Raw genomic sequence first — 23,316 nt, 5'->3', positions numbered from 1 at the left:
GGCTGGCTTCACCTCCACTGTAAACACGAAGCGGAAAGACTCTGGGAGGTAGGAGGAAGAAGCGTGTTGTGTCTTGGGAGAAATGTTTGGGGAAACAGCTGGAATCTCAGAGTCCAGGAGCTCAGCCGGGTGAGGTCCCCCACTCGCAGATCCAGGTTTCGGTCAAGGCCTCTGGCCGGGTTCGAACCCCTGCTCGGCCCCTGCCCAACTTCATGTCCCCTTAGCCTCTGTGAACCTCTGCTTCCTCATCTATGGGCATCATAACACCACCAGCTTCCAGGGAGTGGGGAATTAGGTGGTGAGCCTCAGTTTCCCTGTATGTGCCTAAGTGAAAGGCTGGACCATCAGCCTCTCAGGGCCCTTCCTGAGGACACCTCAGGGCCCGGGAGCTCAGGGCAGACGCCTCGGGAGGCGCCACATGGGCCGTACCTACACCCTCCGCTCTGCACCCTAACCTGCATTTTGCAGCAGCCACAGCCCTAGGATCTGGCCCCTTCCTATTTTAGCTCATTTCTGAGTTCGTGGCAGGGAACAGGGGAGCAGGGGCCACGCCCTGCAATTTCTCTCCCTGCGGGTGTTGGCATTGCCTGGGAGTCACCCCCCGCAGAATGTCCTCGGCCAGCGGCCTTCCCAGAATAGCAGCTGGGGTGGACCCCTAATTACTCTCACCCACAAATGAGAGGTTCTGCCCAGCTGATTGGTGGGAAGGACGGAGCTGTCAGAGGGCGCCGCGGGGAACAGAGCGGCTTCTGGGAATGAGGGACTTTGGTGACAGGAGCCGATGGACGGGAATGACCCTGGCTGGGCCCGACCTGCCCAGCTCAGCCGGGGAAACAGGCAGCTGGGAGTGTGTCCTAACCCCTAACTGCACAGAGCCATGGGCATGTTGAGCTCAGAGGAGGAGGGGACGACAAGGCCTCCAGGGGAAAGCTGGGGAAACTGAGGCACAGAGAAGGCCAGAGGTTTATTGGGAGTCAGCTGAGTCAGGGCTGGAACCAGGCCTGCTGGCTACAAGACAGGGGAGGCACCTGACGACCTGCCGTCCCACCGGCACATTTCTCATCCTGCCGAAGGGACAGCAAATCCAGCAGCTAGACCAGGAGTGGAAAACTGTGGCCCACTGCCTGTTTTTCTAAATAAGGTTTACTGGCACACAGCCACGCCCACTTAGTTAAGTATTACCTGTAGCTGCTTTAATGCTACACTAGCTGTTAACAGAGGCTCCACGGCCTGCAAAGCCTGAAATATTTACTGTCTGGTCCTTTGCACAGAGAGTTCTCTGACCTCTGAGTTAGAGCATAAAGCAGAAGCTGGCAGGAGGAATGGACAGAAGACCCACCCGAGGCTCACCCCTCCAACTGCAGCGGGCCGCAAGCCACATCATCCCTCCCCTGGAGTATCAGAGTCGCTTGGGCACTGGCCTCTCTCCTTCCGCCCTCAACCCCGCGGGCGCTCTCCACCGCCCTGCAGAGGGATCAAGCACGTGCCTCCCCTGCTCAGAACCCTGCCAGGACTGCCACTGCACTGGAGTCAGAGTCAAAGTCCTCCTCACATGCCCGTGCTGTTCCAGAACACGGACTCCTGTCATTGTTTGATTCACGCACCCGCACCCGCTCATGCACAATAGGCTGTGATCCTAGCAAGGTGCCTGCACCAGCTGGAAAACAGCAGCATGAACAAAACCCAGGGAAGAGGGGAATATTAGTCTAACAGGGAGAGAACAGCCCCATGAAGAAGAGTGAATGAGCTAAGCACCCAGCGAGGAAGGAGAGGAGCCATCCAGGCGGGATGTCTGGGGAAGCCTGGGGAGGTGTGAACCCAGCAGAAACACTGAGTAAGTTGGGGGCTGGGGGGATGAGGCAGGTCGGGCACCCCAGGCAAGGGAAACTGTGAGAGCCAAAGCCACAGGGAGAGTTCTAGAAGTGGGGGTTCTTTGGTGGGAGTTAAAAGTCTACCTGTCCTCCTGAGAGCGTAGAAGCCTCAGGGCTCCCCTGGGGCCAGGAGGAGGGAAGGTCACAGACCCCAGTGGCTGAGCGTGTGGCCTGTAAACCCCGTCCGCCTCGGTTCCAATCCCGGCTCTGACTTGCTATGTGACCTTGAGCAAGTTTCTTAACTGTCTGGGCTTCCATTTCCTCACTTATAAATAGGGATGATACTAATACCAACATCAAAGGATCATTACAGGATTAGACTAATTAATACACGGGGAGTGCTCAGAAGGAGGCCAGGCACACGAAGTATTAACTTCTGTTTAAATTTGAAATGGAGTCAACAGGACCAATCCCTCCCTCCTTCTCCCCACCTTCCCACCTCAGGATCATCTCAGGACTGCCCGCCCCTCTCCCCGCTTTATGTGCTTCTCCTGTGGAAAGAACAGTGACTTACCTAAGGGGTCAGGCCAGGGAGAGGGGTGCAAATGTCCCGGCTCAGCTCCCTTCCCCTCACACACACTTACAACCTGCCTGTCCTCTGTCCCCACAGACCCCCGTCCTCTCCTCCCTGTGGAAGCCCGTGGGCCAGGCCTGAACGATCCGGCCTCACTGCCCACCCGGAGGCCGCGTCCCTTCTAGGAGAGCATAGGAAGCCCACAGTTTTGACCTCAGATCCAATCCATTTTCCACTCAAGCATTACCAGCCAACCACACTGGTCCCTACTGAAGCCCTGAGGTGATCTCTCAATCAGGGCAGAAGTGGGAGGGGGAAGGAGGGCGCTTCCTGAGACACCCCAAACCCCCGGCAGCCTCCAGGCCCACACCCAGCATCCAGCCTGGGCTCACCGTGGGCAGGCTGGACAGTCTCCAGCCCACCATGTGCTCTCTCTGGACCTCAGCTCCCCACCCTTCCATAAAACACACCAGGGACCAGAGTCCCTACTAGGTTTTCTATCCCAGGACACACACCCCAGGGGACACCCAGGTGGCTCAGTCGGCTGAGCATCCAACTCTTGGTTTCAGCTCAGGTCACGATCTCAGGGTCGTGGGATCCAGCCCCACATCAGGCTCTGCACCAACAGCATGGAGCCTGCTTGAGATTCTCTCTCTCTCTCCCTCTGCCCCTCTCCCCCCGCCCTCTCTCTCCCTCTGAAATTAAAAAGAAAAAAAAAATCATTTAGCAGGGCAACCCCCGCCCCCAGGAGGCCGGGCTGAAGGGAAGGGACAGATTACCGTGGTGCATGAAGCCGTTGTTACACAGGCCCACACCGAGCGTCACCGCCTCCTCGCGCGTCTGGCAATCACCCTGGAGCGGAACGAGAAGGGAGGGTGTTAGGTGAACCTTCACTTGAGGGGCTGAGCGAGGCTGCTGAGAAGCCCAACACCACCCTCAGAACGCAGGCTGTACAAGGGCAGGGACTCGTGTCTGTCTTCTGTAAGGGAGCATCACCCAAACAAGTTCGTGGCTACTGTTAATAGTGAAACAAGAAAATTCAGAGTAGCTGGGATAAATACATTGTGTCTTGTGCCACAAACACCACAAGGGAGAGACGGAGATCTCGCGTGTGGCAGACCCTGTCGGTTGCCTAGCAGCAACCCTCTCCCCAACCCCACACTAGTACCGAAACCCTCACGACCGAAGCCGGCCACGCGGCCGTGAACGCCCTTGCTCCCCTGCAGCTAGACGTGGCCAGTGAGACAGAAGCAGAGGCTGTTGGTAGAAAGCTCTGGCAAAAACCCTCGGTCCCTGGCCTTCCATTTTCTTCTTCCTGCTTGGAACAAAGAGGGGACGGCTGGAGCTCCTGCAGTCCTCCTAGGCCACAATAGGACTCGGAGGACCAAAACACGCCAAGCATGGCAGGGCAGGAAGAAACACAGAGTGTGGTCCCCAAAGGTCTCGTGAGGCCACCCTGGCAGCTCCAAACCACCCGGCTCTGGGCTCCTCTCACAGCAAAGGAAAATAAACCGCTAGTTTGTATCAGCCTCTGTAGCCGGGATCGACACTAGCCCCAAAGCCCCGTTCCTAACTGAACCAGCTGCAGCCAGGGAGACACCAGGGGATTCTGGAAAATACCTCCCTCCCTGATAAAAGGGAACCATCCCTCCCGTGCCCGGGACACAGTCACGAGAGGGAGCAACGCGTAGGGCTACGGAGCCGACCCCTGGACACTGCTGAGGACGGCGGAACGAAGGACGGAAGGTTCCCGGCAGGTGGCATGGCTGCTACGGGGCGCGGTTATCTGCTCGGGCCACCGTCCGGCTGGGTTGTCTGTTCTTGCAAATGAAAACGCTCCTGACTGGCACAGTCCAAGTCTGGCTCATCTCAGGGCTTTCCCAAGGAGGGGACGTCCAAGCCCAAATAAGCAGGAACAGACTGTGGCCTCGTGGGCACCACCTCGGGGGCCGACTCTCCCATGTGGAACATCGTCTTGCTGGGACAGCCCCACGAGGTCTTGCACCCACCCCCCCACCACCACCCCCGCCGACCCAGGCCAGGTCGAGGACACAGCATCCGTGCAAAGCGAGAGTGATGCTCCCACCGGCCGCAGGAACATGACCCGTAGGCGGAGGAGCCCAAGGAGAGGGAACAGCTGGCGTGGAGTCTTCCCAAGAGCTGTGCCCCGAAGACGGTGCCTGCCGCTCCTGCTCCCTAGAAGCCGGGGACTTCCGGGTGTCAGTTCTTTCTAAGGCCGGCTCCCAGGTCTCCCCCGGACTTTGTGGATGCTCCTTAACCTTCTAAGAGGCCCCTCTCCTCCCGCCCCGGCCCCGTCCTGGAGTTCGCCAGAATCTGTTTCTGGTTCTCGCAAAGCAAACAATCCCGGTTCGTCAGGCGAATCGTGAGTTGTGTGGCCCGTGGGGACAAGGGAAGGGGCAAGCGGTTGGGTGACGGGCAGAGAAAACAGCACGGACGAAGGTCCAGAGGCGGGATGAAGCTTGTAGCACAAAAGGCAGCCTGGCCAACAGGGAGGGGGTGCGTGAGGTCAGCTGCATCAGGGCAAAGACATGTTGCGTTCCCTGCCGAATCCTAAGTGCTCAGGGAAGTAAGGCCTGGCATACAGGAGGCGCTCGATAAATGTTCAGTGATTGAAGAGAGGTGCTGTCAGCAGGAGCCAAATCACGCAGAGGCCTGTAGCCAGGTCAGTGAGCTTCAACTACGTTCAGATGGCCACAGGACCCGACCACCTCTCACTTCAACGACTTCTAAAGTAAGAAGCTGTTTCGAGAGACGCTCGCCTCCACAGTCCCCTACGCCCTCCACCAGCAGCCGAGGGGCCGGCGAGGGAGTCTCCCAGCCCAAGGAGAAATGAGCGCCAGAGGCTGCGGCTCAGACTCAGAGCCCAGGGCCCGGGGGAGGCACTGGCCTCCGTGTTTCAGTGCACGGGCTGCCCTGGACCGGCTGGAGGAAGAGAAATCTCTCCTGTGGGGACCGCAGGCCTGCGGCTGGGGAGGGCCGTGTGCACAGAGCCCGGCCAAGGGAGGTGGGCATCCCCGAGGGAGGCTGTATCCGGAGCAGCCGCCCCCCTGGCTGTGAGGGGCCAGCAGGGGAGGCCCAGCCGGGGCCCAGGTGGCAAGCAGGCCCAGATCTGCAGCCTGGGCGGCCCCGGCAGGCGTCTGGAGCCCACCTGGCTTTCTGAAGCGCTCACAATCTGGGCTCCCAGCCCATCCCTGCCCCCTTCCCACAGGGCCCTGGGGTGACGCACAGGGAGGTTCCTAAAGCTAGAACAGCAGCAGGATTCTGACGCCAACCCCCCCGGACACCTGAAAAGAAAGCCCCTTACCCCACATGCCGCCAACTGTGGGAAAACCTCAAGTCGCCGCTTTCTCCCCTCCCAGAGGAAGGCGCGGGCACACACAGGCCTGGGCCACTGCACCGCCATGCCGCCCTCGTCTCCCCCACCTGCCCACTAGCCCCCGTGCTGGGGCTCCAGCGACACTGGCCTCCCCGCTAGTCCTTCACAAACTACACGTGCCCCCACCCCAGGGCCTTTGCACTGGCTCCGTCCGCCCCCCGGCATGCCCTGCCCCGGCTTTTTAGGTCTCAGCGCCCCAGTCATCTCCTCAGAGTGGTCCTCCTGTTCCTCAGAGGACCCCCTAAAGTAGTTCCCCACCCTCCACCACCCATCCTCTCAACAGATATTCATCCTGTTACACGCTCATGACCTTGTAGCACACCTGTGCTGCACCTGTCACCGTGGGAAACAAACATCCCTTCAGGGCACTGCTCTCGGGGGAGAGTCAGCACCCACTGTCCCCTGTCCTTGGGCTTCTCCAAATAAGCGAACGTGGTTTAAGGTCTGTCTCTCACTAGAACGTCAGCTACACGTGAGAGCAACAGTGCTCGTCAGGGCTGCCCATCTCCCCCACGGCACCTAGCACTTAGTGGGCCACAAGCAATCTCTATCGAAAGGAAGGGGAGGGGAGGGGAGGGGAGGGAGGGGGGAGAGGGAGGGGCAGGGGAGGGGAGGGGGAGGGGAGGGGAGGGAAGGGAGGGGGGAGGGGGAGGGGCGGAGGAGGGGCGGGAAGGGAAGGGAAGGGAAGGGAAGGGAAGGGAAGGGAAGGGAAGGGAAGGGAAGGGAAGGGAAGGGAGAGGAGAGGAGAGGAGAGGAGAGGAGAGGAGAGGAGAGGAGAGGAGAGGAGAGGAGAGGAGAGGAGAGGAGAGGAAAGGAAAGGAAAGGAAAGGAAAGGAAAGACATGGAAACTGATCCCGAACTCCCCTCCACCTGCCTCAGTTTCTGTATCTCTAAAATGGGGGGAAACAGTAGTGTCCGCACCCCACAGAGTTCTTATGAGAATTAAATGAGATGCTTCATGTGACACTCAGGACCCAACACCCGGCATGCAGGGGGCAGTTGATAAACGTTAGCTATTCTTGCTCGGTGATCTCCCATCGGAGAGCCACCTGGGATGAAGGGGGCAGAGCAGGGCCGGGAGAAGGGACGCTGGGCGCAACTTACACAGGGCTTCGGAAGGCTCCTTGCCCGTGAACCGTGAAACCCCATGACAATGCCCGAGGATGCTTCTCACTGACCCACAGCGTGCCAGGCACTGCACGGTCTCACTCCATCTTGACTGTCAACCCAGAGGCAATCACTCTTGTCATGAATCCCATTTAACAGATGAAGAGATTGAGGCACGGCCGGGCTTGTACTTGTCCTAGGTTACACCATGAGAAAGAAATCTTCTCAGAGCTGGACCCTCCCCCCGCCGTCACGTTACAGATAAGAAAACTGAGGCTCTAAGAGGACAAGTTAGTAGTTGCCCAGGGTTGTGGCCAGGGGCTCCTGTCACGTCCCCATCTATGCTTTTTTTTCCCCTCTGCCGGTACCTCGAGCCACCGGCCTGGCCCCTTTCCCCTCCCTGCTGAAAACCCTACACCATCAGCACTCACCATCTGCCTGATTGTGGGGGTGAGTGTGGCGGGCGCTCCATGGAACACTCTTGTGCCCTCCCGCACCTGGCTCCTGGCCCTTCTGCCCTAGCCCACTGACCCCCTTCCCTCCACCTGACGGCCGCAGCCCGGGGCATCCTCGAGCCCAGGCAGCAGAGACCGAAAACCATGCAGCAGAGAGGTGCAGAGTACAAGATCCGGACCTGCTTTCCCAGGTTTACCTGGGAAACCCGTAGGTTTACCTACGTGGCCCTGGCCGTGACCATGGGAAGCTTCACTTCGTCACTGGCATTTAATTCTCAGATTTGCCCTCGGTTTTCCAAGGCCTCTGCCACCCCTGGGCGGTGCTCCCAGCACAGACTGCCCAGTATACACTATTATCAATACAGAAGCCTATTCCTACCATTATTTTCATTATTACCTATTATCTAGTATCAAGGCATCATAACAGCCCCCCACACACATACACAATTCTATAAGAGTGATACACTTCTGTGTGTCCTGAGGCAAGTTACATAGCTTAAGCCTCAGTTTCCTCATCAGTAAAATGGGAATAGTAACTGTTTTCTCAGGCTGTTCTGAGGATTAAATGAGATAATGCCCAGAGATGATCGGAACGGACACAGGGCCCAGCTTGTCTACTGAAGGGCTAATAACCCCCTTACCTTCAGACTTCAAAGAACTGACTTGTCCCAGCAGTGGGTAGGGGGCCCCTCTCCCAGCCCCAAAGAATGAATTCTGAGGAATTCTAAGCCACTCTCACCAATCCCTGTCCTCCTCCCCAGGGAATGGTTTAGGGGTACACATAGGTCCCATCTGGCCAAAGAGACCTAAGAGGAAGACGACGGGGGAGAGCTGGGGACTGGGGGAAGTGTCCTCAAACAAACAGAGTGAGAACCCTCTCCCCAACTGCTCCTGCCGCCTGCCTTTGGCCACAGGTCTACACAGATGTGATGCCTGGAGCTATGGCAGCCATCGTAGGATTAGGGGGCAACTGGCAAGAAGACAGGAAAACAGAAAGACAGGAAGAGCCTGAGTGCAAATGGCATTTCGAGCTCTAGGACCATGAACCCGGGACGCCTCATTCTGTGAGAGGAAAAGGTGTTTACTGTCTACATCAGAGTTCCTATTATATGCAGCCAAAAGCATTTCTGGCTGATCCAATAGGTTGCCATGAACATTTTGTTTCAAGGAGCAGAATGATCTAAAAGTTCGAAATGAAGATGTGTTCAAAGCAAAATTACCCTCCTGAGCTACACAATTATGGGTTTCCTCCTTGAATTGCCTGCAAAGGTACAAGGTAGGAATAACTCTTGAAATCAAGGCTCGCGGTAACTAGTCCTCAGGGTCACATCCTTATCACCAACCTCTCCCCCACAGCCACCCACACACATGCCCTCCTGCCCCTTTCCCGAGGCCACATGCCCGCTGTCTTTCAGTCGGCCTCCTGCATCAGCTCTGTGTCCCCAGACCAGGCCGAGCCACGGGAGGTCTGCTGAAGTAGACAGACACGTTTACGGTCAACTGAGACCCTCATTCCAACATCCTTCTCCTGCCTCCACGTCCAACAAGACGCTGGTTGAGGGGCGGGGGGGGGGGGGGGGGCGTGAAGGTCCCCAGGACCAACTAGCAATGACTCAGGCTACTCCAGGGCACCTTGGGCCAGGACCACGGCCTCTCTGACAGCACTGGCCATGAGCACAACCTCCCCGTGCCTAATGCCAAGCTGGTCCTTCTCTAGGCCAGAGTGCTCTGGGATGCCGTCCTGAGCCTCCCCCGCTCGGCCTAGGACCTGGGGGTCTGGGAGACTCCTCTCTGTCTCTCGCCTCCCGCACCCCATCCACCCATCGGCAAACTCTCTTAGGTCTACTTCCAAAAACTCTAGAATCTGATGTCTCCCACCTTTCCCGCGGCCACCCAGCTCTCAGCCACCCTGTCCCCCGCCTGGAGTCCTGAAGCCGCCTTCTCCCCAGGCTCCCTTCTGCCGGCCTCGGCCCCCTCACGGCCCATGCTCCACAGAGGGATCTTACCCCCCCCAAAGTCAGTGCTATCCCTTCTGTGCTCAGAGCCCGAAGTGGTGGGAACCCTCCCAGAGCCCTCCCCAGCACCCCCCGTGCCTTCCGTCCACGCCCCCCACCGCCCTCAGACACACCAAGCTCACCCCGCTTGGAGCCTCCGAGCTGCTGTCCCCCCCAGAAGGCTCCACCCCCAGGCGTCCCCCTGGCTTGTTCCCCACCCCCCTCAGGTCTCTGTTCAAATGTCCCTACTCAACACAGCCTTCTAGGTCCACCACAAAAACTGTACTGCCCCCACCCATGTGAAGAGTAAATGCCCCCCACCACGGCCCCCACACACTCTACCCCCCAGCCCCCAGCTGACACAGATGTATTTTATTCTCGTTTTATTGATCAACTGTCTGCCCTAGCCCTCACCAGAATTTGAGACCCATGAGGCCAGCGACTTTTGTCTATCGCTGCTGTGTCCCCAGAACCCAAACCGGTGCCTGGCACCCAGTAGGTGCTCAAAAGAGAAAAGAGATGAACTAATGAGCACTCTCGTTGAATTTCTCTACACCCTCTCCTGACTTCTCATTTTAAATCCTGCCAAAGCGGACAAGGGACAGAGTAACTGCAGTGCAGAGGCCAGCTGAGCGCCTGGCATGCCAGGTCGGCCCCTTCATCCACCTGCCCCCGCTGGGAAGTCCTGTGGGCACCCCAAAGGCGGCGCCTTCCCTCTCCAGAGAACACTCCGTTTTCCCAGGCACGCAGGGGTTCCTCTGCCTGATTCGCATCACTGCACATGGTGCTTCCAGCCACCGACGTGCCAGAGCCCCAGGACGCATCCCTGCTTCTCATCCTACCCCTCATCAGTGCGTCCTGCGCGCCCCATCTCCAGACATTTCTCAGACCCGCTGACCTGTCACCATCTCGGTGACCCGCCTCCCTCCCAACCCGGGCCTGGGCTCCACCGCTCAGGGCAAAGTCCACATCATGCTTGGAAACCAACACTCAGCCGTGGGCCCCCGTGGAGCTCGGGAAACAGGAGGGCCCAGAAACGGCCAAGGCGGTGAGAAGCGGCTGTTTCAGAGAACCCGAACCCAGGCGGGTCTGCAAGCAAAGGGCTTAAACCACAAAAGAAACCGCCCCAGTGGGGGCCCCACGGACCTGCCCATCCCCCTCCCCTCCTCGCTGGCTGTTTCCTGATCTTATCGTTCCTGCGCCCCCAAATCCCTCCGCAATTTCCTCAGCCTTCCACACCGCACGTAATTTGGAGCCTCCTTGAATCCCCTGTGCAGGAGAGGAGTAGTGATAGTAAGAGTCACATTTACTGAGCAGTTAACTCTGGGCCAGGGGCCATTCTAAGCGCTTGACATGATTAACTCACTGAATCCTCAAAATTACCTGAAGCGGGAGGTACTGTTTTTTGCTTCACTTTACAGGTGTGGAGAGTGAGGCGCAGAGAGGCGAAGAGCCTTGTCCGAGACCACTCAGCGAGGCAGACGCCAAGCTGGCATCTTCCCCAGGTCCGTCTGGCTCTAACTGAAGCACGTGCCGGTCTCGCGGGGTCCCGAGGGAGGGGAATGTGACACAAGGGTGAGGTGCCCTGCCCTCTCCAGATGTGCAAAACCGAATTCAGATCCAGGGCTGTTTCACGACCTCCCGGGTCTTAGAGTCCCACACCACGGCGAACATGTTAAAACGCACCCACCTCCTGCATTAAATATGCCGTTCTGGCCTGAAAACATTTTTTCAAGGATTTTTCCTAAACTCGCTTTTGAGGTTATTTGGGGCCAAGAAACATTTACTTTACAGACTGGCTACGATCTCCAGGCAATCATCAGGGATTGTGTGACATGAGAAAATCCCGCCAGCACATTATTTCCAAATGCAATGAGGTTTTTCCGAATGCTAAATTTAACAATTAGGGAGGCTGACAGAGAGCTGCGCTCTGTACGCGTTTAAACATTTATCCGTTTTGATTTCACACTTGTCTCCTCGTCTTCGGAGCCAACGCGTTCTGTCTCCACAGATCCCAAGTGAACATTCCCGCGAGCTCCCTGAAAAGTTCGCAGGACCGAGGTCCGACAAGCGGGGTCAGGCAGGCGCATCCCAGTCCCAGCTCTGCCGCGACCTTGAACCAAGTGCTTGGCCTCCCCGGGGCCTAGTTCCCCCGTCTGTACGTGGGCTGGAAGACCCAAGGGGAAAGTGCACACAGCCCGGCCAGAGCCTGGCCCAGAGGGAGCGCCCCTGTCCCTGCAAGAGCCAGAAGGCACAGGAGGCGGCCAGAAGGAAGTGTCTGTGGCAGCTCGGTGGGGCCAACGCCTCTGGGAAGTTGAGGGACGCTGCTGTGTGGATTCTCCAAGCCTCTGCCCAGCCCCCGCCCGCCTGGGAACTTGTGTCAAAGGAGCAACTCGGCAGGTTCCACATGGAGGCTCCGATTTGGTGCTTCAGCAGGAGACCAGCCTGCCCCAGCTCACCCGGGACGGTCCCGCACAGCAGAATGGAATACTGTTCGGCCCTTGCGAAGGAAGGAGATGCCGAGGCGGCGAGCCCGAGGGCGTTACGCACAGTGCGATACGTCAGCGGCGGGAGGTGGAAGGCTGTGTGATGCCAACCACACGGGGCACGAGGTGCCACCTCCCAGAGAAAGCAGAAGTGTGCCTGCCGGGGGCTGCGGGGAGTGGGGCGCTGCTGTTTACCGGGGGACAGAGTTTCATTTCTGCAGGATGAAAAGAGCTCAGGAGGGGGAGGGGGTGACGGTGCAGCGAGGTCAGTGGACTTCACGTCACGCGTCGTGCACCGAAACACGGTTAAGATTGCAAGTGTTACGCGGATTTTTACCAAGAGTGAAAAATATTGGAAATTTGTTTAAAAAAAAAAAAAAAAAAAAGCCCCAAAACCTAAGAGACCCATATCCCGGTCAGCCCCCCAGTCCCGGGCAGAGCGAGAAGGCTGCTCGCACAGGCCAGGGGGCCTCTCACCTGAGCCAGCAGCCAGTCGACCAGCTTGCTCCCCGGCAGCACCGACTTGTACGTCTTCAGGTGGTAATCGCGGTCTCTGCGGGGGGAGGAAGGGCATGTGAGCAGATGGGGGCAGGGCGGTGGGCACAGAGGTGGGCATCAGGTTGCCCGGTTCTCTCCCAAAGCAAATGCTCTGACCTGTGTGGCATCTAAATTCCTGCCGAGTCCTGGAACCAAGGGCTGCGCTAACCTTGCAGTCAGACTGGTGATTTCTCAGACTTCAAAGCTGGCAGACCGGAGCTCATGTGGCCAGCCATGCTGAGGCTGATGAGAGTCTGGCTGGGGAGTTTCTCTCGGACTTTTAGGAACTGGGGAGCCCAGCAGGCCACACGCACAGTAAGTGCTGGCCCCGCCCCTTCCTTCTCTGGGGGCTGATGGACGGAGCGGGGGCTTGTGCTGGCCGAGGCTGGGCCAAGGAGGCAGGGGCAGGTCTACAGAGGCAAGCGGTTCCCAGGGCCTGACCCCCAAAGAGGCCAGCAAATGCTGGATCTTCTCTGCTCCTCTAAGAGCAGACAAGAGCCGTCAGGACAGGGGGCAGAGGAATCTGCAGCTGGGGAAGAGCCAGGTCACCCTCTCTGTCCCTTCATCCATAACCATAAGCCTCGCAATAAAGAAAATAACCAATGGCTGGCACTTATACGGCCCTCACTATGTGCAGCCACCATTCAAGTTTAATCCTTGTAGCAACTCAAGGGGTGTGAGCCGTTCTTATGCCCATTTCACAGAGGGCAAAATCAGAGGCCAAAGAGGTTAATTACCTTTCAATATTCACTTGACGCACATTTACAGAGTGTTACTTTGCCCCTGACCTGCACTCTCCAATATGCAGCCACTTGCCAACCAATGCATATTAAATCAAACTTAAAATTATATTCCTCCACCTAAAGGGTTTGAAAGCCACATGGGACTCACGGCCACAGTATTGGACAGCGCAGACCTAGAGCACGGCTATCTTTGTGGAAAGGGCTACAGGACAGCACTGCTCTAGGCGCTGGTCTGGGGACACAGCAGTGAGCAAACTCCCTGCCCTTGGTGAATTTACAATCCAGTGGGGAAGAAAGCAAACTGATAAAATGAATAACATAATACGTCAACTACTAACGAGTTTCAAGAAGAAAACCAACGTGAAGTCAGGAGGACAGTGCATGCCAGAGATGCTTTAGAAAGAAAGGTGGGCAGGGAAGGCCCCTCCGATTTGGACACCTTTGAAGGAAGTGAGGAAGTCGATATGCAAATAGGTAAGGGAAGAGCATTCCAGGCAGAGGGAACAGCAAGTGCAAAGGCTGAGGTGAATCTATTATCCCCATTCCACAGAGGAGAAAGTTGAGGCACTGAAAGGTTAAGGACCTCCGCCCAAAGTCACACAACTGAAAACTAGCAGCTGAGATTCAAACTCACTCCAGAACTGACACCCTTCGCCACCACCCTGCAGCGTCTCCCACAAATTGACTCACTTAACCCTAAGGACGAATGTATAGGGTAGATGCAATTATTAGCCCTATTTGATGGAGAAGGAGACTGACGCTCAGAGAGGTTAAGTTATCAGCCCAAAGGCACGGAGCTCAGAAGAGGCAGACGTGCCACTGGGGTTTGGAGAGAGTAACTTACTTGATCACGGGGGCGTAGAGGCTGTGAAGGCGGCAGTAAAGCCTCACACCCTGAAAGAGAAAAGGGGGGTGGGGGGGTCTGGGATCAGGCCACATCCCGCAGGGGCCTCCAAACCCAGGCTACTTGGAGAGATGGCTCCCAGGACAGAGCAGGCAGGTGGGGGAGGGGGGAAAGCACAGGCCACTGGAGCCCACGCCTGCTCGGCAGTGACCGTGGGGTCGGGGTCATGGGGTGGGGCAGAGTCCCTACCTTGGACATGATGTCCTCCAGTTCACTCCGGGCCTTGTAGGTGCCGTCATCATAGCGGAAGCGGTACATCACCTGCTCGTTCTTGAACTGGTGCTTGTCAGAGACTGGAGGGACCCAAAGGGCCAGTGAGGTCGGACCCAGGGCCCACCCTCATCACCCAACGCCACCGCCACCCTCACTCGGCAAGGCTCTGTGCCACGTCAATTTCACTGAGCCCCTGCCCTCACTCTTCCGTGAAAACCAGGTTCCCTGCTCCGTTTGGGGCCCTGCTGGCCGACCCTGCCGCCCGGGGCCAGGGCAGCCGCGGGTCTCCTGAGAGGCCCCAAAATGCCCTAGATCCAGCCCGTGTTGGGACCATCTGGCCCAGCACCTCCTGGGTGGAGGTCGCCAAAGCAGGCATTGGGACAGAGGGTGCCGGGGTGCGAGACCACAGTCAGGCCTATGCAATGGCCTCAGGTCACCCTTGATGCTTCTGTCACTCCCCACTCTTGGGGGCTCTTCCTTCAAAGCATGAACAGTCTGACTCCTCACTCCACCCTGGTCCAAGCCACTGTCATCTCCCGTCTGAGCATCACGGCCCCTCGCTGGGCGCCCTGCCGCCGTTCCAGGCACACAGCAGACAGGAGGGTCCTGCTCCGCTCAGCACTGGCTGCTCCCCCGGCCTAGAACCCCAACGCCACCCGGCCCCGTGCTCTCCCAGGGCACCTTCGCAGAGAGACCTTCCAAACCCCTATTGAGAACGGAACACCACCCCTTCTCTCTCTCCCCCGACCCAGCACTGATCGCCGTCTGTACACGCACACTTCCCCCTCTGACTAGAATGCCAGCCCCATGAAGACGAGAGTTTTCATCTGTCCTGTTCGCTGCTATGTGGACAGTGCCCGGCACATGACGGGCACTCAATAAATATTTGCTGAACGACTAAAGCATAAACAGCTCTTGCCTGTTTTGAAGGGACAAACAGACAATTCTTCCCTGCCCTTAATTTTTCAAAGTGTCCCTGCTTTGCTGGTGTCCTAGGTAAGTGCAAGGCTTTCTGCCCCATGGGCAGATCTGTAAGGGCATCTATGTTCTGAGGCTACAATGCGCCCAGGAAACAGGGCGATTGCACAGAAGGGGAGCAGTAGCCGCTGAGTTAGGGGAAGCGCAGCACTGACCTATGCCCACCCCTGGGCCCGCCAGGCCCCAGCCCCCACTCACCATGGTGGATTATACCATTCTCCAACAGGGCCTGGCCCAAGTTGACTCCTTCTTCCGTCTTGCTGATTTCACCAATTTCCAGAAGCCAGGCCACAAACTCACTGCCAGGAATATAAGAAGCAGTTGAGAGAACTTCCCTAGTCTTGGGAACACGGGAACCAGCGCTGAACGGGCCTGGCCCCACCCACTCCCAGGAATGACAGCCAGAACATCCCACAGGAAAGCAAAGCCCGGGAGCCTACAGCTCCGGGGGTTGTGCTGAGGCCTTGTGCTTCTCCCCAGGACCAATGGCAGAGGGGTGGGTGTGACCAGACCCCAGGCCCTGACTCAGGTGCACTGGGTGAGTGGGGGGAAGGGTGGATGAGTGGATGGGCAGGAGGGAGGGAGGGAGGGAGGGAAGTGGGATGGGTGGGTGGGTGGATGGATGGATGGACAGATGGACAAAAGGGAAGGAAGAAGGTGGATGGATGGATGGGAGGGAGGAAGGAAGATAGATGGGTGGATGGATGGGGGGGAAGGAGGCAAGGAGGGAGGGAAGGAGGAAGGGAGGGAGGAAGGGAGGAAAGATGGATGGATGGGAAGGAGGGAGGGAGAATGGGTGGGTGGATGGATGGATGGATGGATGAGAAGGAGGGAAGGAGAATGGGTAGGTGGGTGAGTGGATGGATGGATGGATGGATGGCGGGTGGATGGGAAGGAGGGAAGGAGAATGAGTGTGTAGATGGATGGATGGATGGATCGGAAAGAGGGAGGGAGAATGGGTGGGTGGATGGGAAGGAGGGAGGGAGAATGGGTAGGTGAGTGAGTGGATGGATGGATGGACAGATGGATGGGAAGGAGGGAGGGAGAATGGGTGGGTGGGTGGATGGATGGATGAGAAGGAGGGAGGGAGAATGGGTAGGTGGGTGAGTGGATGGATGGATGGATGGCAGATGGATGGGAAAGAGGGAGGGAGAATGGGTGGGTGGATGGGAAGGAGGGAGGGAGAATGGGTAGGTGGGTGAGTGGATGGATGGCGGATGGATGGGAAAGAGGGAGGGAGAATGGGTGGGTGGATGGGAAGGAGGGAGGGAGAATGGGTAGGTGGGTGAGTGGATGGATGGATGGACGGATGGATGGGAAGGAGGGAGGGAGAATGGGTAGGTGGATGCATGGATGGATGGATGGATGGAAAGGAGGGAGGGAGAATAGGTGGGTGGATGGATGGATGGGAAGGAGGGAGGAAGAATGGGTAGGTGGGTGAGTGGATGGATGGATGAATGGATGGATGGATGGTTGGGAAGGAGGGAAGGAGAATGGGCAGGTGGGCGAGTGGATGGATGGATGGATGGACAGATGGATGGTAAGGAGGGAGAGAGAATGAGTGGGCGGATGGATGGATGGATGGGAAAGAGGGAGGGAGAATGGGTGGGTGGATGGATGGATGGATGGATGGGAAGGAGGGAGGGAGAGTGGGTAGGTGGGTGAGTGGATGGATGGATGGACAGATGGATGGGAAGGAGGGAGGGAGAATGGGTGGGTGGGTGGATGGATGGATGGATGAGAAGGAGGGAGGGAGAATGGGTAGGTGGGTGAGTGGATGGATGGCAGATGGATGGGAAAGAGGGAGGGAGAATGGGTGGGTGGATGGGAAGGAGGGAGAGAGAATGGGTAGGTGGGTGAGTGGATGGATGGATGGACGGATGGATGGGAAGGAGGGAGGGAGAATGGGTAGGTAGATGCATGGATGGATGGATGGAAAGGAGGGAGGGAGAATAGGTGGGTGGATGGATGGATGGATGGGAAGGAGGAAGGGAGAATGGGCAGGTGGGCGAGTGGATGGATGGATGGATGGGAAGGAGGGAGGGAGAATGGGCAGGTGGGCGAGTGGATGGATGGATGGATGGGAAGGAGGGAGGGAGAATGGGTAGGTGGGTGGGTGGATGGATGGATGGATGGATGGGAAGGAGGGAGGGAGAGTGGGTAGGTGGGCGAGTGGATGGATGGATGGATGGATGGGAAGGAGGGAGGGAGAATGGGTGGGTGGATGGACGGATGGACACAAAAGTGGGGAGGTAAATGATGGAAAGTGAGCAGATGAATGGATGATCTGAAAAACCAATCAGCAGGTGGCTGGAAACACCAGTGGGCAGGTAGGTAGTGGAGAGCATGAGGGAATGGACAGATGCTAAGTGGAGACAGAACCAGGCAGACGGGTGAGGGAATGGATGATGGATGTCAACACGGATGGATAAGCAGAAGGAACGAAGAAACAAAGAGGAAGAAATAAGAGCCCAGAAAGACAACTGTGGAGAGTCAAGAGAGCTCATGGCGATCAGATCATGTCATTCTCCTGGTCAAACCCTCCAGTGGGCTTCCCCATTGCTCTCAGAAAAATATCCAAACTCTGCCTGCACGATGACAGGGCCCCGTGTGAACCGCTCGTCCTCCTGGTCTCCTCTCCTATACCTTTCACTTATGTTTCAGCCACACCCACCATCTTCTGCTTCTTAGATCAGACTCCTGCCTACCTCAGGGCCTTTGCACTTACTGTTCCCTCAGCCTGGAAATGCCCTCCCCCAGCTCTTCGTGTTAAGTCCTTCCTTCTCACCACAAGCAGTTCCTCACACAATCCTCACGGCTCTCAGTTTTGCTTCCTCTTTAGCACTTATCCTTGTCTGCAGTCGTACTGTTACAGATTTACGTACACGTGTTACCGGCCGTCTCCCCCACCAGAAGGTAATCCCCACATTGTCAGGGATTTTTGTTGGTCTTATTCACAGCCCTACCCCCAGACCTAGAGGAGGGTCTATAGCACAGTAGAGCCCAATAATCATTTCCTGAACAAACGAAGGAATGAACCATCAAACAAGAAGGAATGTCCTGGGATCGGCAGGAAGGTCTCGGGGAGAGAAAGTGCTCAGAAGCCAGAGGAAATCAAGCAGATCCAACGTGACTGCCCGGTGGGCCAGAGGCTCAGCCGGACCCCAGGGCCTGGCTCTCGGGGGTGTGCTCAGGCTCAGTGCAGAGCTCAACCCACCAGAGTCAGCAGGAAAAGGGAGAGCCGGCCACGGGGCCGTTTCCACTGAAGCAATCTGTGTTCAATGAGAGCAGGTGGCAGCTGGCCAGAGCGCAGCGATCTCCTGCTTATCGAAACCAGCTGTCCCGCCTCCAATTACAGGGCCAGAGGGGGCAGGACTATTTTTAGCCTCCCGGTGTTTGGCTGAGCGAAGCCTGCCTGTGTGTAGGCAGTGGTGAGTGCTGAGGCATTCAGAGAGCCCCGGGTGCAGGCCAAGGTGAGGGAACACAGAAGAAATGGACCTATTCTGTGGGGCGGGAGCCCCAGGTGGGGAAGAGACTGTTCTGGGCCCTCCACCCCCAGTTCCGCTCTCAAGGCCCCAAAAATCAGCGACAGGGAGAAAGCTGCCAGCAGCTGAGGGAGGCGAGCAGATGTTGAGTGCCCACTCTCGGAAGCTGGGGACTCGGCACCCGGCTGCCTACCAGCTGTCCCATCGGGGGCCGCCTCTGGCACCGACCGGCAGCCCTGCGGCCAGACGGGGGACAGGATGCGGCCCAGCGTCTTCTGCCAGGGCGGAGGAAGGCGGCCCAGAGAAGAACAACCGTGACCCACGTCTCTGCCCCGCGCGGAGTCTTACCCCTTTGAGAGCATCAGGGAAGGTTCACAGCTTGCTGGGCCAATTTGGGCGAGCCACTGTTCCTCTGTGGGCCTCAGTAGGGGCTATCGGGGCCTCTAGGGCAAGTGGGTCACTCAGGGCCCTTCTGGATTCAACAGGTCAACTGTCACATCATATGAAACGTCAAGCTGGGACCCAGTGTGCACAACCACATAAAACTCCTCTCTAGCACAGGAACCTCAAGCTCTTGGAAATGCACAGAAGGGGCCAGGGTGTGGCAACGCTAAACCAGCCGGCACTCCTGAAGACACCAGCCGCCCCTCAGTGCAGCTGACCGTGGCCACATGGGAAGACTGGAGTATCTTACTTTTCCAAAAGAAGCTGGGAATGCGGCATTTCCTGTGAAATCTCCCAACTGTTAAGTGTTGATTTACAATCCAAAATTTCCTGAAAGCACCACGTGGCCCACGTAAAACACACGCACCGACTGCGCTGGGTCAGTGGGGAGCCACCTGCCTCCAGTGAGGTGCAAGGAAAGGTGTTCTAGGCAGGGAGGGGATCAGCATAGAGAAAAGCCCCGAGTGAGAAGGTCAGGAAACCAGCGATCTGCCAGTTGCTGGAAGTTGGGTACAAAGAGCGGCAAGTTCCAGCCTTTCAGGAAGATGCTACTCGGGGCACTGAGCTGGGGACACAGAGAGCAGGTCAGCCTAGGCTGGTGGGGAGTCCGGGATCCGGGCAATGGGCACTAGCTGCGTTAGCGTGTACCCAGCCTCACCGCTCCTTCCTGGCCCCCAGAATCACCACCACGCGTCAAGCCCAATGCGAGGCGCAGGGATCCACAGTTGTGTCTCTGCCGTCTCCCTGGGACAGTCCCCAGTACAGCAATCCCCTTGTTCTCTCCGGTCTCCTCCATGAGGGCAGGGACTGGCGGGGTGGGGGAGGGCGTTATATTCAGCCCCGTGACTCCGCTGCCTGAAGGAGCTTCCTGCAGCCATGTCTGTTGCCCACAGCTACCCTGCACCTGTGCGTCCAGGTTAGGCGAGACAATGAGGCCTCTCCCACCGCAGAGCTTCTATTCCAGCAGACATCAATGAATGAATGATACCTAACCTCTGACAAGAGGGAAACCAAAGGCATTCTTCTTGCAGGAAGCCTTCCCTGACTGCGTCTACCAAATACACCATTACTCTTGTCCCCGGAGCTCTTAGAGCTCTGACAGTGCCCTCATCCAGAGCCTGTGTGATGAGCTCATTCTTCATCCCACTCTTCTGCTTAGGCTCTTTGAAAATGGCTTCCCAGAGCACCTAGAACAAACCCTGAGCCCCCATCCCCCCTTACCTGCCTAATACGGCCCCTGCCAACCCCTGCGGCCTCATCTCCCGCTCCTCAGCCACCCACTGCTTCTAGCCACACTGGCCTGGCAGATCCTCAATTACCCAAGGCTCACTCCAGCCTTGGGGCTTCTGCACCTGCTGTTCCCTCTGCCAAGAAGGCTGTTCCCCGAGATCGCCTCATGACTGGCTCTTGCTTGACATCTAGAGCTTGGTTAAAATGTCTACTCCCCTGAGAGGCTTTTCCTGACCACCCTGGCTGAAACAGTACCCCATTTCCTCACCTCCTTACATCAGCCTACTCATTTCTTACAGTACCCATCAACTAGGGGCACCTGTGTGCCTCAGTCGGTTGAGCGTCCAACTCTTGATTTCAGCTCAGGTCATGATCTCAGGGTTCGTGGGATCGAGCCCCGAGCTGGGCTCTGCACTGATAGCGTGGAGCCTGCTTGGGATTCTCTCTCTCTACCCCTCCCCGATTCACACATGTGCTCCCTCTCAATCACTCTCTCCAAATAAACTTTTAAATTAAAAAAAATCCATCAATTCGCTGAGATCCCTTCTTTACTGTGTTTGTCTACTTGTCTATTTTCTGATCTCCCCACTGGACAGTCATTTCCACGAAGGCAGGGGTCTGTCTGTCCTGTTCACTGTTGGCACATAGTAAGGGCTCAGTAAACACTGAACGAATGGCAGGAACGAATGAATGAACCGATTCGGTCGGCCCAACTGACCTGAGGCTCCTAGAGGGCAAATCATGTTCCTCCCATGATGCCTCCACACAAATATACAGAGTTTCTTCCTTGATTTTCATCATGAGTTTTGTCTCTTGCAGGGCAGAAACAGGCCACTCCAATACCCTTAGCAGCACAATTATGAGATGCCACATGCATTTTCTCACTGCAGCCTCTGACGATGCTATGAGGCATATTTTATTATTTCTCATCAACGAATCATCGACTGAAGCTCAGAGAGGTTAAGAGACTTGCCCAAAGTCACAAAGCTAGAAGGTGGGGGAACCAGGGCTTAAGTCCAAGTCTGACTCAAAGCCCAACCCTCAGAGGTTATAAAGATAAATCGGACCCTTTTTGTATTCATGGATTCCCCATCTAAGTAGTACAGATGGATATGGAGAAAGTAGCTACAAGGAAAAATGAAATGTGCCGACCAGAGGTAAAAATGGATACGTGCAGCAGAACGCGGTGGGAGAGAGTCCTGGGTTCAAATCCCAGCCCCCAACTTGTGCAGGACCTCTTCCCTCTCTGTGCCTCAATTCTCTTACCCTTAAAATGGGGATAATGGTAGTGTCCTGCCTCATAGTGTTGTATGCGTTTGAATAATTATGTCTCTGTGGCTATAGGTTCCTTCCACCCGAGGGGACCCAGGACGCTCCTGCAGGAGAAGACTTGGGAGCTGAGCCCTGGTGGGAAAGGAGGAAGGTCACGAGCCCTGGCGCTGGGCACAGAGCAAAGCTCTGCGGGGAGAAGAGTTTCATTAGAAAAGTCTCCTGCAGGAAGTCTGGTCCTTAAGGTCCCGGTGATTATAGAACAAGCCTCAATCCTGGCCCTGTTTCAAATGGGCGGTAAAAGAAATCTCCCCTAATCCTTCCTGAGGAGACAGAACAGTCCGCTGAAGCTCTAATCACAGGCAGGTTATCCCATCCGGCTGGACTAAGCTCCCCAAGGGGTTTGGCAGGAGGCGGAGAGGTCCTCTGACCCAGGGGGGGCCAGAAGCAGGCCCCCCCCCCCACCAGAGAGAAAAACCTCCTTTCTGCCCAGGGATTAAACACTAGCTGACAAAAGGGCGCCGGGACGCCCCTTCCCTGCTTCCCACACGGCTGGGGCCCACACGCTCCTCTCCACACACCTTCCCAACCCTGGGGTTGCTGCAACAGGGCAGCTCCAGTCCAGGACATCCCCCAGCTACCCCTCCGGAGCCCAACCACCCCCCCAAACCTCCTGCCTGCCGCCCCTTCAACCACAAGCCTCAGGCCGTGACAGATGTGCTCCGCCCCAGCTCCACATTGGTCTCCAAAGGCCTGACCAGCATCGGTACTTGAACGTCCACTGGGCCTTTCAACCTTAACGCGTCCAAACCTGGCTGCCACTGCGCCCTGTCTCTGCATCTTTTCCAGGGCGGCACCCTTGCCCCGAGGGCCTCCCACCTCTCTGCCCACTCCCTCTTCGGGTCCCCTGCCAGCTGGCGGCCCCACGGCCCCAGCCGTCTCTCCCTGCATGACCCCTCGCAGATTTCAGTCCCACGGCTTGAAAAACCATCGAAACGCCCACACCCACTGCATTTACTTCTCCAACCCAGTCTTCTCTCCCCAAGTCAAGATCTATATCCGACTAACAAGCCAACATCTCCACCCGGGTGTCTCGGAATCTCAAGGTAACCTGTCCAAAAGGACCCTCTGAGCTCCACTCCCGTCCACCCTCCCCCCCAAAACCTGCTCCTCTGTCCACCTCCTTCCTCTTTTCAGCAAGCGGCAACTCCAGCCTTCCAAGGCCTCACAATCCTCAACTCTCTTCTTTCTCATCCGACCAGCAAACGCTGTCACCCTCAAAGTGACCCAGAATGCAACCACTTCCCCCGTCTTTACTGTGTGACTCCCTTGGTCCAAATCACCTTTCCCCTGGTCCACGGCAATATAATAATACAGTCGCTTTTATCCAAGGCCTCCTCAAAAGCCTTTGGGTGAGCTGTAAGTCAATAAATTCTAAATAAAGTCCCTGCCTCAAAGGCTAACTTCCCTCCGCTGCTGGACCACAAGCTTTGTGAGTTCGGCACCCTCGGTGTTCTGTACCCTCTCCAGTGTCCCACGTGGAGGGCCAGCAGGGCTGGCACACGGCGGTTTTACAGGGACTGTATTTCTACTGCCCCTCTCCATCCCCAGCCGCCCCCACCAGGTGAATGAGATGTAACTCTGGGTTTAAGATACACCTGTGCCCTGACCCCTTTGATCCTGGGTTAC

At 57.0% G+C, this 23,316-nt stretch overlaps 1 protein-coding gene across 3 annotated transcripts in view; it reads right to left on the bottom strand.

The window, feature by feature from the left end:
- Window positions 1-23,316, bottom strand: part of PREX1 (phosphatidylinositol-3,4,5-trisphosphate dependent Rac exchange factor 1) — a 186,224-nt gene that overhangs the window by 37,765 nt on the left and 125,143 nt on the right. For all 3 annotated transcript variants that reach the window (XM_042930733.1, XM_042930734.1, XM_042930735.1), the window contains 5 exons: window positions 15,398-15,498; window positions 14,198-14,301; window positions 13,949-13,998; window positions 12,302-12,377; window positions 3,165-3,237 (listed from right to left, as the gene is read on the bottom strand). In XM_042930733.1, coding sequence (XP_042786667.1) covers window positions 3,165-3,237; window positions 12,302-12,377; window positions 13,949-13,998; window positions 14,198-14,301; window positions 15,398-15,498 — 404 coding nt within the window. The remainder of the gene's footprint in view (window positions 1-3,164; window positions 3,238-12,301; window positions 12,378-13,948; window positions 13,999-14,197; window positions 14,302-15,397; window positions 15,499-23,316) is intronic.

The sequence above is a fragment of the Panthera leo genome, chromosome A3, assembly GCF_018350215.1.
Source record: "Panthera leo isolate Ple1 chromosome A3, P.leo_Ple1_pat1.1, whole genome shotgun sequence".
NCBI lineage: Eukaryota > Metazoa > Chordata > Mammalia > Carnivora > Felidae > Panthera > Panthera leo.
The sequence above is the reverse complement of the archived record's forward strand: the minus strand, read 5'-3'. Positions and strand labels throughout refer to the sequence as shown.